The sequence below is a fragment of the Lutra lutra genome, chromosome 8, assembly GCF_902655055.1.
Source record: "Lutra lutra chromosome 8, mLutLut1.2, whole genome shotgun sequence".
NCBI classification, from domain to species: domain Eukaryota; kingdom Metazoa; phylum Chordata; class Mammalia; order Carnivora; family Mustelidae; genus Lutra; species Lutra lutra.
This window is the reverse complement of record NC_062285.1, coordinates 37,844,043-37,861,021: the sequence shown is the minus strand read 5'-3', so window position 1 is coordinate 37,861,021 and position 16,979 is coordinate 37,844,043. Positions and strand designations below refer to the sequence as shown.

At 39.1% G+C, this 16,979-nt stretch overlaps 1 protein-coding gene across 13 annotated transcripts in view; it reads left to right on the top strand.

Moving 5' to 3' along the window:
- The window catches only part of WNK1 (WNK lysine deficient protein kinase 1), a 156,636-nt gene that overhangs the window by 136,306 nt on the left and 3,351 nt on the right, over positions 1 to 16,979 (top strand). For 5 of the 13 annotated variants that reach the window (XM_047741436.1, XM_047741429.1, XM_047741432.1 and 2 more), the window contains 8 exons: positions 14 to 97; positions 2,346 to 2,429; positions 3,069 to 3,129; positions 5,611 to 5,687; positions 7,096 to 7,757; positions 8,627 to 8,829; positions 10,217 to 10,411; positions 16,662 to 16,849. In XM_047741436.1, coding sequence (XP_047597392.1) covers positions 14 to 97; positions 2,346 to 2,429; positions 3,069 to 3,129; positions 5,611 to 5,687; positions 7,096 to 7,757; positions 8,627 to 8,829; positions 10,217 to 10,411; positions 16,662 to 16,849 — 1,554 coding nt within the window. Of the gene's footprint in view, positions 1 to 13; positions 98 to 2,345; positions 2,430 to 3,068; positions 3,130 to 5,610; positions 5,688 to 7,095; positions 7,758 to 8,626; positions 8,830 to 10,216; positions 10,412 to 11,322; positions 11,416 to 13,693; positions 13,736 to 15,686; positions 15,770 to 16,661; positions 16,850 to 16,979 lie in introns of those variants that run through there. The other 8 variants (XM_047741425.1, XM_047741424.1, XM_047741430.1 and 5 more) reach the window with 5 other exon arrangements.

The following is a 16,979-nucleotide window of genomic DNA, read 5'->3' as shown; positions in this document are numbered from 1 at the left end:
TCATTGTCTATAGGTGCTGCCAGGGGGTACTGAACTTCCAGCTGGTACTCCACCCAGCGAGCAGCTGCCACCTTTTCCAGGACCTTCACTAACTCAGGTGCCCTGCCCCAAGACTTGGCAAATTTCTTTTTGTATCCCTACTTTTCTTTCACAGAGCTTAGTTAAATTCTCCACTGCATGATCTTGGCTTCTGGCTCCTCTTTGGTTTTGACTTAGGAACAACTTTCTTTTAAAACAGTGTAGCTGGGGCGCCTAGGTGGCTCAGTTGTTGGGTGTCTGTCTTCGGCTCAGGTCATGATCCCAGGCTCCTGGGATCAAGCCCCACATCAGGCTCCCTGCTCCGCGGGAAGCCTGCTTCTTCCTCTCCCACTCCCCCTGTTTGTGTTCCCTCTCTCGCTGTGTCTCTCTCTCAGATAAATAAATAAAATCTTTAAAAAGAAAAAAAAAACAGTGTAGCTAATTATCCAGGCCCTATTTAAACTAAGACGCTTTGTAGTTCTTTTGTTTATAATACTGCTTCAAGTCATCTAGAAAACATTTGATAGTAATACTTTTTCATATTTTATGAAGGAAGAAAATGGCAAGGTTTACATTTTACCAGACCAATAGAACTCCTGTCATTCACAGTTTTGTGGAATGAAATTGTATCTAAGAACTGAGATTAGGTTCTAGACTATTGTGGAAGTAAAAACTTACAAGTAATCAAAATTAACTTTGAAAGTTCCTTAAGAAAAGATACCACACTGATAACCGATCATGCCCCTTCTCTGTGAGTTCAACTAGTTTTTTTCTTGAATGTTTGACATTTCTTTCATTGACGACCTAACAAAGTAATTAGTTTATGTGTAGGTGGATGTAAGTGTCCTACTTCATAAAAAATACGTATTACATCTTTCAGTACAAAACCCACACAGCTCAGTTAACATGAGATTACTCATACAAGAACTGAGACTAGTGACATGAATGTCAGTTTCCTATCTCACACTCAGTTCTGATCATTGGGTAGGACTATGTGCAGTATTTAAATTATCATTTCCCTTTCCCACCCTACTCCACTACCCCACATTTAGTTGAATTCCCATAAGGAAAGTACTTACTATGAATTCATTATAACCCTGAGAACGCTTCTGCCCTGAGACAAAGTCGTAAACATTGAAACTAAAGCAGTGATTTATTTTAAAATTGTATCTAAGGAAAACATGATAAATTTCTAACTTGAGAAGGCTGAATTTATCCCTACTTATATAATCCTAGATGTACAATAGAACATAACTTAAAGAACTTGCTAGAATAAAGTGATAACTCCAAAGAGAACTCAATCCATCAGCCACTAAATTTGGGGGAAAAAATACATTGTGCAATTCTGTAAATTAGGGGTTTTACACTTATTTTCTCTTTAAAAACATGTATTCAGACTCCTAAGAGGGCTCAAATAAGATAAGAAAGGCAAATAATATTGGGGGATAGGATGAAGGTAAGTAGATATAGAAGGAGAAAGATAAATGAAGGCTGCAGAACAATAAGTTGATAGAAGCCAAGACATGTGGGATTACAGTCTGTGTCAAAGGTAAAAAGTTAACGGCCTTGGGTGGATGGTAGTAAGACCCAGATAAAAGGATGGACTGTCTAAACCTCTAGTTCCTTCTTGCTGCCATCTGTAGCATATAAGAAGTATAGATTATTAGGACTTAAAAGAATAATATCTCTCGATAGTGACAGGGTATATTAATGCCATTTATTAGGACCAGTTCTCAGAAAACTGTACCAAACTGAAAGGAAAATAAGGAGCGTGATACAATTAATCTACTGATAAATCTTGATACATTTATCAGAATTTTTTTTTAAAGATTTTATTTATTTGAGAGAGAGGCAGAGAAAGTGACAGGAGCAGGGAGGCGAGGGAGAAGCAGACTCCTCATTGAGCAGGGAACTAACATGGAGCCCGATCCCTTGACCCTGGGATCGTGACCTGAGCCAAAGGCAGACGCCTAACTGACTGAGCCACCCAGCTGCCCCTATCAGAATGTTTTTAAAGAGAAGACAGAATTTTTAAAGAGATGATAATTAGAAACTTTTCTGTCACTTTAAGTAACATCAAGCAGAAGGTAAGAAGACCTCAAAACTATAAAAACGTAAATATAACTGAATTTCTCTAAGGCTTAGGAAATTGACATAAGTCATTCAAGCAATATAAGTTATTTAGTATATTGTTTATTTTCATTGAATAGACAGATAATATGTTGTGTCAATCTAAAGCATCAAACAGTATTTCTATATAGATTGGCTATATATAATGGCTCTGACTATGCTGAAGACTTCTGTTTATTGTGCTTGTTTTTGTTAAGTCCCAGCAACCTCTGGAAGATCTTGATGCTCAGCTGAGAAGAACACTTAGTCCAGAGACTATTGCAGTGACATCCACAGTTGGTGTAAGTTTTGAAAATCTTAACATCTTTCCATAATCACAGTATATCATATTCCCAGAGCATACTGTAACCTATTAATACCAGAGTTAGAACTATTAATTCAGAGTCTTTGCTTGTTCCAGCAAACAGAAATGAGGCAGTTGGATGTAAGATTAACAACTAACCCAGTGGCGTAACTGTGGAAAAGATTTCATTTATTTGAAAGATACTTTTCTTGTCTTACCTCTGGTTAGAATTATACCATAGATTAGTCCTATGGATTTTGCTTTTATGCTTTGGAGGAAGCTGTACTCTTTAAGTTAAAAGTTTTAACTTCTTCATTTTAAGCTTGTGACGCAATGTTCTGATTAAAACTATTTTTCTATGAATATCGAAGTTATACTCTTAAGTATCCCATGAGAAAAATAAAGAAAACAATATAGAAACAACTCAGAATTTCTTCCTTTTAAAAATCTTTTTTTTATATCAGACTTATTTTTAGGCTGAAAAAAAAAATAGAAAGCTCCCTTGGACATAAGTGTTTCTTCACATATACTATATTTCTTTTGCCCTTTATAAAGACCAGAGGAAAGACAGCATGGCAGAAGTTTAAAGAGTGACTGAAGCTAAAGATTTTGTGGTATCTCTGTGTATGTTTTGCAGCCTGTGTCTGTGGTGGCTCCAACAGCAGTTACGGAAGCAGGAGCACAGCCTCAGAAGGATGGTGAGGAACATCCTTCTTCCTCTTATGTTACCATTTCCAGTCCTCTCTATAATCAAGTATAGATAGGGATTACTGTCTCAAAGACTTTCTTAAGAATGTAGGTGTATTTGAGACAGTTTTTAAAAACACTTTTATATATTTCATAACTGAGCCTCAATATCAGCCTCAATACTAATATTTAGAACATGTCATATTAGCGAATTAATGAATCTTTTGTATTGTTTTTGTTTGTTTTCAAGGGGGGCATGCAAAGGGTAATGACAGTTTCTTGGAATAAGATCATTTGTTATTAGCTGAGCCAGATCCTTGCTAAGAGAGATGAGGAAATTCAGGCGTATTTTCAAAAGTTAATTTACCTTAACCTCTTGGCTTTTGTGACACTAGATAGAGATAGAGATAATCTTAAATAACATGGATGGTAGGAATACAAATGTAAGATTTTAATCAGTTTAAGCATTTTTACCTATTTCTGGAGTCTTTAAAATTGGCATGTTCATATATATAGTCTCTTTAGAAAGTCATATTTCCAACTAAATTTTGTAAAAATAATCCATACCAACAATTTAAAATTTTCATGAGCATGCGCTAGGTCATAAGTTCATAATATCTAGTTCTTTTCTAAAGCTTTGTTGTGAATCTCTTATGACATCACCAGTTCCCCAGAAACTAGGAAATTTAAAGCTTTTATTTTCTGTCGCCTTTTCCCTTAGAACCATTTATTTTCAGAAGTGGAAATAATTCAGTGTGAGCTGTACTTATGTGATTTTGTAGAGCACTTGCTTAATATTTTTCCTTTTTATAGTTTATCCATTTTCCTCACTACCACCTACATAGATCTATTTCCCTGTATAACTATTGATAAGATTTACTTGGAATGCTCAGCTTTCTTTCATCCTTAAATTCTAAATTTCACTTCAAACCTCTCTAAATTATTTTCAATATAATTATATTCTGAATTAGCTTTTTCATTTTAAAAGAAGTGACTTGAAAATCAGTGGAACAGACCAGGAAAGTCTAGAAAGGGACAAACTGTAAGAGAATGTAGAATATGAAAAAGGTGGGCTTTCATATCAGTGAGAAAGTGCTGGGATAGACAACTGGACAGCCATCTGGGGAAAAAATAAATAAATAAATCACCAGTCTCAACCAAAATAAATTCCAAATGGATCGAAGATGGAAAATAGTATTGTAAAATAGTACTATAACAAAACATAAAAGGAATCTTTTTCTTCTCTTTTTTCTTTTTTTTTTTAACTGTTTAGAGCAGGGTCAACAAACTTTCTATAAAAGGCCAAGAAGTATGTATTTCAGGCTTTGCTGGCTGTATAGTCTCTGTTGCAGTTACTCGAATTTCCTATTATACCCCAAAAGCAGCATAGATGATACATGAATGAATGAGTTTTGCTCTGTAGTCTAAGATTGATTTACAGAAACAAGCTATGGGCCGAATTTGGTCCTTGATAATAATTTGCCGATCCCTGATAGAGAGGAAAGTGTTGTTATTACTACATTTAATACTCAGCCCAGAAGCAATAATAGATTCAAAATTTTCTGCATTGGAAAAAGTGCCATGAGGTCCAAATAATGAAAACCAGGGTTGGGGGGTATATTCGTATCACAAAAAAGACTAGTAAGTGATAGCATTTCTTACCTCTCACTGGTAAATTCAGAAGTTTAATAGTTACCAGTGACTTGATACAACCTCTTTGGAGATCAATTTAGTAATGTCTATTGAAGTTTTAAATGGGTATAATTCAGTATGTCCATTTTTAGGTATTTATTCCACAGATCTATAAGAAAATATTTGGTAGAGCACTTTTATAATAGCAGGTTCTGAAACCCTTAAATGTCCATCAGCAGAAGTCTGCTTAAAATACGGTACATTTGCATACATATAGCAGGCAGACAGACCTAAAACACTATGCAGCCATGAAAGAGAATGAGACCAATATGGAATGTTCTGTAAGATCTATTGTTAAAATATCAAAATCAGTGTTGTATAAAATACAACTTACTAGTTGTATAAAATAAAATGCTGGTACATTATCTCCAGGAAAAAAAAAGAACCTCAAACAAATGACTGTCCCTAGAGAGGAGGACCTAGGTGATTTTAAAGTTCAAAACCACTTATCAGTGATTCTGACACCTGTACTTTTTGTTCTAGGATTTTTCCTAAGTATTGCCTAAACCAGTTTGTCATAGTGATTTTCATTTAAAAATGTGTCTTTAATATCCTAGGTAAAATCTCATGCTTTCTCTTCATTTACTCATATCTATCTTTGAGTTAAAGAATAAGTAATTGAATTCTTACTGTCTGTTAACCATAGTTTTATAGTATCTCTTATGTTGTCCTTGCCTCAAACAATTTTCCTCACCTGATACATAGTTTTATTTTGCTATATTTCTGGCCTAAGGGAAAGGAAGTTAGCTAAAAAGAGATGCTAATTTAAGTTCTTTTTCTCCTCCATGTACTTGTTTTAGTTTCTCAGATCGCAGAAGGTCCTGTCCTAGCAACTACTAGTTCAGGAACTGGTGTCTTTAAGATGGGACGATTTCAGGTAAGACAACTACTTTTCCTTGCCTTGATTTCCTCTTTGGGGTGAATAGGTATATAATAAAATTATTACTTTGGGCCATAATTGCCAACTTAATGATATATCTTTTTTATAGCTCTGCATCATTTTCCCCTTTTAAAAGTAATGCATGCAAAAATATATGTATATATATGCTGGGATCCTTGGCTGGCTCAGTCAGAAGAGCATGTGCCTCAGTCTTGGGGTCATGAGTTTGAGCCCCACGTTGGGGGAAGAGATTACTAAAAATAAGTAAATAAGTAGACTTTTAAAAATAATAATAATACATGCCGATTAAAGAAAAAATAAAATACTTAGTATAGTACAGAAACAGTAAACTATCTGCCCATCCCCCACCTCCCTTCCCCATCTAGGATTAGGAAGGTGTGTTTCCTTCTTCCATTCCTTTTCTGCGCACATGTGTGTATCTACAATTGACCCTGCTACTTCTCTGAATGATATTTTGTGGCTTTTCCCCCCATCTTTTTTGTTTACCTAACTCATTCTCCTATTATTAGTCATTAGGTTGTTTCTGATTTTTCCAGTATAGTGAAATAACAGGAAACATTTTTGTATATAAAAACACTTTCCATGTTTAGGATAATTTTTTAGGATTAATTTCTGAAGTGAAAATACTGACTGTGCATCAAGTGATACCATATCATTATATTTTCCCAGCTGGTCCAACCAGTGAATTTTTCTTCTTCTTCTTTTTTTTTTTTTTTTTTTTTTTTTACTGTTTCACAACTGCTTTCCAGTTATTCTCAGGATAGCAGTGGGAGTTGGGGATAGTAGTGGATCTCCTTCTAGTCCCATTTAGTTGTATTGATTCTTGAAGCTTAGTTTGCATTTAACGTTTATTGGATTTAATCTTTGTAGTTGTCATATGCACAAGCAGCCTTCAAGATTCTATTCCCTGTTGTTATTTCTATTTCCACAAAGAAATACTTACATAAATGTAAGTCCTGTGTATAGCATGAGATATGAAAGTAAATTATTTACTTAATAAGCTTAGCGAGCCATGAGAATCTATATATCTAATCTATAAATCTCTGTACAGATACGTTGTTCTCTATAATGGTATTCCATTTATTTTCACAGTGAAGATGGAGGGACTTATATAAAGACATATTTTACATACATAAAGACTTAAGTAAAAAACATCCCAGCCTACTTACTGGGAAATAAAGTAATTCACTTTTTTAAGATTTTATTTTTTTAAGTAATCTCCACTACACCCACTGTGGGGCTTGAACTCAGAACCCCAAGATCAGGAGTGACATACTCTACCAACTGAGCCAGCTAAACACCCCTCAATTTTTTTTTTATGGTCCATTTGAAAATTGGATATTGGAGACTGTTTTTTAATCTCAGTTTTGTCTCTTTCTGTCAGGTTTCCGTTGCAATGGATGATGTCCAAAAAGAGGGTAAAAATAAGCCAGAAGAAACAAAGTCTGTTCATTTTGAATCCAGTACTTCAGAGTCCTCAGTGCTATCAAGTAGTAGTCCAGAAAGTACGCTGGTGAAGGCAGAGCCTAATGGGATAACCATTCATGGCGTCTCATCAGATATGCCAGATAGTGCCCACAAAACTCCTGCCTCAGAAGCGAAGTCAGAAACTGGGCAGCCTACCAAAGTGGGACGTTTTCAGGTGACAACTACAGCAAACAAAGTAGGTCGTTTCTCTGTATCAAGAACTGAAGACAAGATCACTGAGGCAAAGAAAGAGGGACCAACAGCATCTCCTCCTTTTATGGATTTGGAACAAGGTGTTCTCCCTGCTGTGATACCAAAGAAAGAAAAGCCTGAACTGTCAGAGCCTTCACATCTGAATGGGCCATCTTCTGACCTGGAGGCCGCCTTCCTTAGCAGGGATGTGGATGATGGTTCAGGTAGTCCACACTCCCCTCATCAGCTGAGCTCGAAGAGCCTGCCTATCCAGAATCTAAGTCAAAGCCTTAGTAATTCATTCAACTCCTCTTACATGAGTAGTGACAATGAGTCAGATATTGAAGATGAAGATTTAAAATTAGAGCTGCGAAGACTGCGAGAAAAGTAAGTATATTTTCTTCTGTGAAAGAATAATGGCAGAACTCGGGCGCCTGGGTGGCTCAGTGGGTTAAGCCGCTGCCTTCGGCTCAGGTCATGATCCCAGGTCCTGGGTTCGAGCCCCACATCGGGCTTACTGCTCAGCAGGGAGCCTGCTTCCTCCTCTCTCTCTGCCTGCCTCTCTGCTTACTTGTGATTTCTCTCTGTCAAATAAATAAATAAAATCTTTTAAAAAAAAAAAAAAAAGAATAATGGCAGAACTCTGTTAAGACCTAGCTCCTGGTGCCTAGATTAGTATTCTTTTCACTGCAATATGCTTATATCTCATTTCTTTTAAAGAGAGGGTGATACGCAAAAGCTAGTTATCTGAATGTAGTTCTCATTACGTCTCTTATAAGGACCCAGAGCATTTCTACTTCTAGAACTTCTTCACCTTTTGTTATTATATTTTTGTTTTTGTTAATAGCACTCTTTATCATTATTAACCTAATCTAATTTATTTACTAGTCTACCAAATGAATCCAGTAATGGCATTAGGATATAGATTATATTGGCAAATTTTATAGGTCATATTTGATCAACTGGATCAGAGTAGCAATTCAGTACTCCTGTGTATAGCCTCAAAAGTCAGGAAACCTTTTCTCCTAACACATCATCAACTATTTGTTGGTGGTTAGGAGCCTGTCGGAATGAAGGCCAACAGTATGAGATGACGAACTAGAACTTCGAGGTAGTAGAAATTAGGTTAAGTATATTGGGGGGAAAATTCATGAGTAAGTAAATACTAAAATGGAAGTTAAAGAATATTTTATTAAATCTTAATTGAACAAAAGTGGTCATAACATTTTTGAATTACGTTTGGTTATCTTTCATAGACATCTTAAAGAAATTCAAGACCTGCAGAGTCGCCAGAAGCATGAAATTGAATCTTTATATACCAAACTGGGAAAGGTTCCACCTGCTGTCATTATCCCCCCAGCTGCCCCTCTTTCAGGGAGAAGAAGGCGACCCACTAAAACCAAAGGCAGCAAATCTAGTCGCAGCAGTTCCTTGGGGAATAAAAGCCCCCAGCTTTCAGGTAAAAAGCCATGGACCAGGTCAGCCTTGGCTTTCCCATCTTTTGTTTCTGTCTTCAACTCTGTATGTAACCTATTGACCATTTGTTGTTTTTGTTAAATTTCAGAGGAGTTTGACTTTCCTAATATTCTTGCTTCCTTGACTTTCCCTCTCCCCCTGTTTATAGTACCTCTTTTCGTTGAGTCTGTGAAAGTAGACTGGATGAGTACAGTGGCTTATTCCATTGTGATCCATATTACTATCTACTGGTAGTCATTTATGGTTGTCCTTAAAGATAAATAATTTAGCATTACCTGGTTACTCATATAACTCACGTTTCACCAAACTCACAGGCAAATGGAAGAAAGTACACAGTTTATTTAGTAAAGTTCAGGTAGATTTTTCCCTTCAGTGAACATATTATTCATAATTGCAGCTGGAATGAATATAAATTTCATATATGTCTTAGGTGGTACTTTTCTTGATTAAAGTTATTATTTCATTTATCTATATTGAAATAAACTTGCTAGTGGTTGTAATTTAAAAATAGTTATAGTATCTTGTAATGAACTATAGTTTGTCTGTTTTGTGATAGAATTTTTACCCTTCAGTGAAATTATGATAATGTTAACAGATAATTAGTTGAAAAGTGAAAAAAACTGAAATAAGTTTGTACCTGTATTTTCTCTCCAGATCTAATGTAAATATATGTTGGAAAGCAGTTGTAAACTTCTTAGCAGCTTTCCATTTCCTGGAAGCTTTCAGAAACCCAAACCTCTTCTCTGGCACGTTAGAACCAATTCAGTGGTAGAAATATGATTATAAGGGATATTGGCTAATTGAGATCCTGATCCCAATTTTGACATACTTTTTCAGTGGCCTTCTATTCCACAAATTAGTAGGGAGCAGACACATTCATCAATTTCAAGACAGTTGCCTAGGGAATAAAAGCCACCTGCCACAAAATAATTTTAAATATGCATTACTCTGTAGTCACTTGCATCAGTTTTGACACCACTTCTGTACTCAATCTGACACATACTTGGGAAAAAGACTAAAAAGAGACTACTTACCAAACCTGTTGATGTCATGCTGCAAATCACTGTTTTATAATAGCGTTTAGGAAAGTGATCATGGAATTCTCTCATACCCACTGAATGTTCTACTCACCTGAGACTTGGGAACCTTTTAGGCCATCTAAAGCTACCTATATCCCTATCGCCTGTTGATCCTCATGTCATTCCTCAGTTCCCCTCCCATGAGGGAGGCCTTTTTTCTTTCATCAGTTACAGCTTCTGACTTGTGATTAGTCACTTAGTGGGACACAGTGGAGGAATGAGAATAGTGCCTATTCTCTAGGCACTGGGAAAGCTGTACATGTTTCCTCATGCCGCTTTATCTTTTGGCAGGTAACCTGTCTGGTCAGAGTGCTGCTTCAGTTTTGCACCCCCAGCAGACCCTCCACCCTCCTGGCAATATCCCAGAGACTGGGCAGAATCAGCTATTACAGCCCCTTAAGCCATCTCCCTCCAGTGACAACCTCTATTCAGCCTTTACCAGTGATGGTGCCATTTCAGTACCAAGCCTTTCTGCTCCAGGTCAAGGTAAGCAGTCAAAGCAACCTTCAGCTTCTAAAAACTGCCATATCTGTGGCAAACGCCTGAAGAGTAACCTATTATTAAGGTCAGTTGGAAAAGCAGCTGACCAGAACACAGCCTGTCTGTTGTACATTTATGGATCTTGAGCTGAAAGGGGAAGTTGGGTAATGATTAGATTAGGTGAACTCACTGCTCTTATCAGATGAAATCACTTTTTTCAAAGGATTATAGCAGAAAGTTACATTTGTGACTTATATGAGGACTTTAACCAAATTAACAGCTCATTTGGGATTTGGAACGTACACTTTAAAATACTAGACCGAGATTTCCTGAACCAAAATCAAAGAAGTTTTAGCAGTTTCTGAAAGCTGTTTTCTTAGCCAGTGCAGACTTTTTAAACTTTTAAGTATGGGAGTAGCATACTAAGATAAATAGCCCTACAATTCAGGTATTTATCTGTAAACTGCTTCCTAAATATAGTTTTATTTATTAATGATCATTCGAAACATTCCTGTAGAGGAGAGAGCTGCTAGCAATAGTAGGATGACAGTTGGAATGACTTAGGTATCTGGGTAGAAAAGAGTAGGAAAAGATACAGGGAACTCGCCTAGGGGCTTTTGCCACAATATCACAGGAATTAAAGATTAGTGTGTCTCTTCACAAAATGAATATACTTGCTTGCTTAGGAGTGCAGACTAGCTGGCATTATTCCCACTGGGAGGAGCTTTAGCATTTGGCAGAGGGAGGGCACTGAGACCTGGTATTTTCTGTCCTAGATATCTGACCTTTCCCTGGAAGCTTGTTCTTCTGTGTGTCGTCTTAGCGCATTTCACCACTCCAGCCTCGAGTTTCTAACATCTTGTAGTTGTGTTCTGTCTCTTCTCTCTCTGTTCTTCCCTGTTTTTCCCCTCTCACAGGCTGTGCGAAGTTTAACTGTGCATCTGAACAGGTGACATTCAAACCTGGTGGCAGGAGGACCCGATTTCTGAGTACGCCCTGCTTGGCTCTTTGTGTGTAACACCTTTACTCCTTCCTCGTCCTTGTTTTTCTGCTGCTTGGATCTGATGTTTCATGCAGTCCATTTTCATTTGTCTCTTTGTATATCATCTACTCAGTGGCTTGGCTGAACTACTGTTGCCATCAGAAGTTTGAGTCTCTGTTAGTTATGATTAAAGATATAGAGATAATAATAGGTTTCTGTAAACTTTAAAAAAAAACTTTCTGGTAGAAGTGCTTCTTCAGAGGTCCGTGACAGAGAAAAGGTGGTAATGCTGTAGAGACTGCTGGCTCATTTGGAGTAAGTGAAAACTGACATCCCTAGTCCTTTCCGTCCCTTGCTCTGGCACTAGAAGTAACAGAGAGCTTCTTGACCACTGATACACTTAGATCCTGGCACCAGGGGAGAATTACACCCTTTTTTTTTTTTTAATTCTTTTTCCGAGTAGATTGAAATCTTTTTTTCTTCTCAGTTAAGCCTAACCATCTCTCAGTTGAAATGATGCTAGAATCTCTGCATTGGATCCTTTCACTCCCCTGCACCCACCCTCTAAGTCTGTAAAACCCGCACTTCCAAAAGGGTTTCTGTATAGTTATTCTGATTAAGCATTTATTCTTTAAAGGACCAAAGCCCAGCACCTGCCAGTGAAAATGGTCTTTAAAGCATGATTGCTAGGATTTCCCAGCTCTCTTGTTAAAAGTGAGGTATAATAGCAGATCACCCAACTTTCTCAGCCTGTCATCCCGAAGGTGAAATGCAGATGCCTGCCTCTTAGGGCTGTTGTACAAGTCAAATAAGATCACATGCGCAAACACAGGCAGCACTTGGGAAGCATGTGTCATTTCCTTCTGATCAGCCAGTGCCTACCTGGCACATGGTAGGCAGTCAGTAAATGTGTATTGAAATAAAAATTTGAAAAACAAAAACAAGGCTCAGGTAGAAAACCTTTATTAGAGTTTGGTTAAAGATCTTTGTTGAGGCCTCAAACTTCTGATGTGGTTATTGAAGTGCTTTTTAAATGCATGTGCAAAGGTCATCACTGTTTCTGAGTGTGGTTCACAGGTCCTTGGGCCTCACGTATCACCAGTCCAGGACTACTGAACAGAGTTGGAAGGTGTTATCCAATTTGGTAGCTTTCCAAAGCATGTATGGTTTTTGGGTACTCAGCTGGGTAACTTTTCTGGTTAGACCAGGCTGGACCGAGCATGTTAGCACCTTGACATTTAAGTAAGCATTTAATTTCTATGTCCAGCTAGCAAGATGAAAAGAATTCAATAGTAGGAGACAAGTGTTGTAAAGTAGGATGTAACATGTCAGGCCTATATTATACAGCCTGAGATGTCTAAGAGGGAAGAAAGAAAACCAAGGCTTTTTTGCGAAGCATAATGTGAGAGGTACACTTGAGATTAATTAATTAAATTCTCACACACTCTTAAAGGTAGGTGGTGGCACACTTGTAACATCAAATGAAAGTGGCTAGAAATATTAAATCTTATCACTTCCTTTTGGGTCTAAAAAAAGAGACCCTACTTCTGTTGAAGGCACTTGAGTATACATCATATAAGCCTTGGTGAACAAATTTGCAGGAGGCAGATTTAAAGCAAATATGGAAGGGAAAACAGGTACTTAACAGAGGTGGGATGTTTCTAGGTTTAGATGCGTTATTCTGTGCTCTCAAAATAGATTATGGTTTGGAAGCACGGCTTGGCTTAATGCTTTATTTATGTTCAAAAGTTGCTCGTTTTCCAGATACTTTTAAAGATTTCTGGAGGGGAAGCGGTTAGTGTGTATGTCTAGGATTTGGAAATGTATCATCCAGTTTAAATTGACTCAAAACTATAATGGTGGTACTGTCAGTCTACTGGGGTAGAATTGCTAATGCATTTAATCAGGTGCTTTTTAACAACCCAGCAGGAGAAACAGAAAGTGGGACAGGGTCAGTGGAAAGACTGCTTGGGTATTTGCAATTCAAGCAGTAAGACCTGAGAGACTGGAGTTCCTCTCCCATTCCAGAACCTTAGTGCAGAGCATTACTCTTAGATCCAAAATTGGGTATGGAAGCTCTGCTGTCAGCCAGGTACCTCTGTTCTTCAGACACCCATGTTACAACTACGTAAGATGCGTCCATAGAACTTTACCTGTGGCAGGAGCTCCAAGGTCCCACCAGTCTGTCTGTCTCTCTGCTTTCTCTTGCTGGGACTTTGTGTGCTATTTGGAGATTCTAAAGATTTCTAATATTTTACATTGATGTTTCTTTATCTTTAACACGTTGCTCTCTCTTTGTGCTTCAGGGAAGATGGTGAAAAAAGTCTGTCCTTGCAACCAGCTCTGTAGTAATTATCTTTTCTTTCTCTTACTTTTTGGTCCTTGATTGCAAAGCGTGTTATCCATGAGTTCTTGGAACCCTGAAGCTTCACAACGTCCTCATTCCCATTTTCCATCTCTCTAGTTCTGCACCCTTTTCTAAGATTTTTTTTTTAACATGCTTAATTGCTGACCACTGGCAGATTAAGAAATCCCCTCAGAGTCTGCTCTCATGTGATGACCCTCTGTGAGTCTGGCTTTGTGACAATTACGGGTTGATAGCCCATGATATATAGAGAGATCAGGGATGCCTGGCTCTTTGGGGAAAGGGAGTCCTTTAGTCAGCAGGTCCATGCCAGCCACTTTTCCACCCACTGGGAAATCAGCACTGATCCAAACACGGAAAAATCCACATCCACAAATCATAGTGGGAGACATCTGGTGGATTGGTGAAGAGAGAAGCACTACTTTATAGAGTTGGCTTCTTAGACTGGTGGCTTCTCATTAAAGTGCAGACAGTTCAACTACCCAACCGGCCACCTAGAGGGTCAGTCAGAAAACTCTGTATATTTGGCGTATTGGGCAATGAGCTGTGACTCAGAGTAAATTATTGTTCCTAGGATCTGGAGGTGTGGGGTGTGGGGTGTGGGAAATGTATTATGGCAGGAAAAAATTTAAAAATGGATTTTGGGTGGTAAAACATAGACTACTCCTTAGAGCTTTGCAGCAGAACTGAGAAAGGTTTCAAGGTTACTTCTCTCTGGAAGGGAGTCAGCGTTCTCAGAAATACCTGCATTGCAAGTAGTGTTCTTAACCCATTTACTGCTAAGATGGACTAAATGCGCTAAACGTACTATCCATTCTCCTAGCTTTCATAGTCAAGTCAGCTGTTACCAGGCGTTCATTTCTGGTCAGAGAGAGACGTGTTTATTTCCTTTAATGGGAAAGCCTGTTTTCAGAAACCAGAATAAAAAGGTTAACTGTATGGTTGACCCCTCCCCCATCGTGGTCTAGAAACCCCACTTCAGAATCCAGTCCTTTGTAAGACAGATTAAAATGAAAAATGAAATTTGGTTATAAAGGAGCCTCACGGCATCAGAGGCGACTAGAGAGGTGTGACGCCCAGCACGGCTCCTCGCCAACGAGCAGTGTTCGCCTCTACTGAGCTGCTTAGATTTCGCTTTTACCAGTTCTGCTCACTTGTGATTGTTTGTGGTTTTCATTTGGATTGTCTCACTCATCATCAAGCTCACCAAGCAGTTATTATTCAAACAGGAAGAGAGTCCTCATGCATGTGACATGCTTGCTTTCTGGATTTGATCACTATCACAACTGCCACCGTCACTGCTTGCGCTTCTCCCTCCCTGCTTCCCCACCACGGTCTGTCTTGCTTTTCAAGGTAGGCTGTTTCCTGTGCTTTTATCCTTTTCCACTTGGGTCTCCTGTACCGGAGGGGAACTGACACTTCCCTTCACGCTGTCTGTGCAGTCGCTATCCCCTTGTGGCTCCAGTGGGCACTAAGAAGTAAGCAAATACACACACTGCAGTAGATCCATGTCTTGCCTTGGTGGTAAGAAGCATGTGACCGTCCTCACTCTGCGGCTTCACCTCAGAATTCGCTGTTACTCTAATGCAGACATGCTTGTATGTGCCGTTCCCAAGGTGGTGGGGTATAAACTTGACGTGAGGCCAGTGAACGGATTATCTAGGGCTTTTATGTGGCAGAGCTGCTTCGGGGCATGCCGCTGTGCTCTGGTGCTGCGTGGACCTGGAAAGCAGGAATATGTATGCATTTTTTTGAGCCCCCAGCATTACTTGGATATCTGAAGGCCTAGCAGCTCACAACTTACCTTAGTAGCTTTTATTTATTCTGCAGGAAATGTGAGATCTGGTAAGAAAGTGGGGGGTGAGGGAAGAAAAACAAGATCCTGACTTTTCTTTCCCTCTTCCCTAAAACTTGCCTCTTCGAATAATCTTCAGTGTGCCCTCCAGCAGAGCCGAAATCAGGCAGGACACAGACCCCTTCTTCCTTTCTCATCGAACCATAGAAATAGAATTCCTTCATCATAACCTCAAAGCTTCCTCCTTCCCTTTGCACTCCTACCTCAGCTGAATGTTCCTGTTGCTTCCACTTGCGAGTGCTTGCTCTTCTGGGAAGGGGGGAGGGGCGAGAATTCATGAACCAATTGAAACTGAGGTCATCTTCAGGAAAACCATGTCTTCCTGCAGTTGAACGATTCAGGCACTGCAGAGAACCTTCCTCAGGAGTAATCTTGGTTCTTAACTCATAGGCAAATGGGAGAGGTTGAAGCCTTCATTCCTCCCGAGTTCATGTTTATGAATTTGTTTGTGTGGGTCCAGGTGAAAAAGGTTTTTGAACAGAGCATGCTATCTTTCCTATCGCTTCTTTCTGTTAAAGAATGGCTGATGGTTGTGGCATAGTATCCACATGGTTTGGGAACCCCATCTTTTCCCGGGCCAGGCAATCTACCTTTGCATTCCTTTAACTCCTGCTTTTAACCCTGCCTCAGGGCTCAAGAAATCATCATCTTTTGCCCTGCATTCTGCAGCATTCTAGAGCCTCACTGACCTTAGCGCACCTCCCTCATCAGCGTGATGCTGGGAATGGGGTGCTGAAAGTAAGTTTCAGTGCGCTGAAATACCATGTGAGTGGGCTAAAAGCAGTCCCCAGCCTTTGTGCCTGCCCTCATCCGGAGTTTTTAGCTTCATCTGCCACAACTCCTAAAGAGAATCTGTTTTCATTACCCTGTTACTTATGTCAGAACATGTGGCCAGACAAACCCTTGAACCCTTCCCATCTTGCATGCCTTCCCAGCTTATCCTCTCCTCATTCAGTGGCTTGCCATTCATCATCCTGTGAAGTTTTCCCTCTTTCTGAAGTTCTAACCCAAGCTCCTTTTAATGGTTGTGTTCTGTTGCTTCGTCTAATTCTAGGGACCAGCAGCACAAACACCGTTGGGGGAACAGTGAACAGCCAAGCCGCCCAAGCTCAGCCTCCTACCATGACGTCCAGCAGGAAGGGCACATTCACAGATGACCTGCACAAGCTGGTAGACAATTGGGCCCGAGATGCCATGAATCTTTCAGGCAGGAGAGGAAGCAAAGGACACATGAACTACGAGGTAAGTCTTCTCTTTTTGTCATTTCCCTAATCTAGCAGAGTATCACTTAGCACATACCTGAAGCAGAGGTGATACCAACTACCTAACTAGTGCTTAGTATTCCATGTAGTAGCCTTCTTTAGCAGCTCAG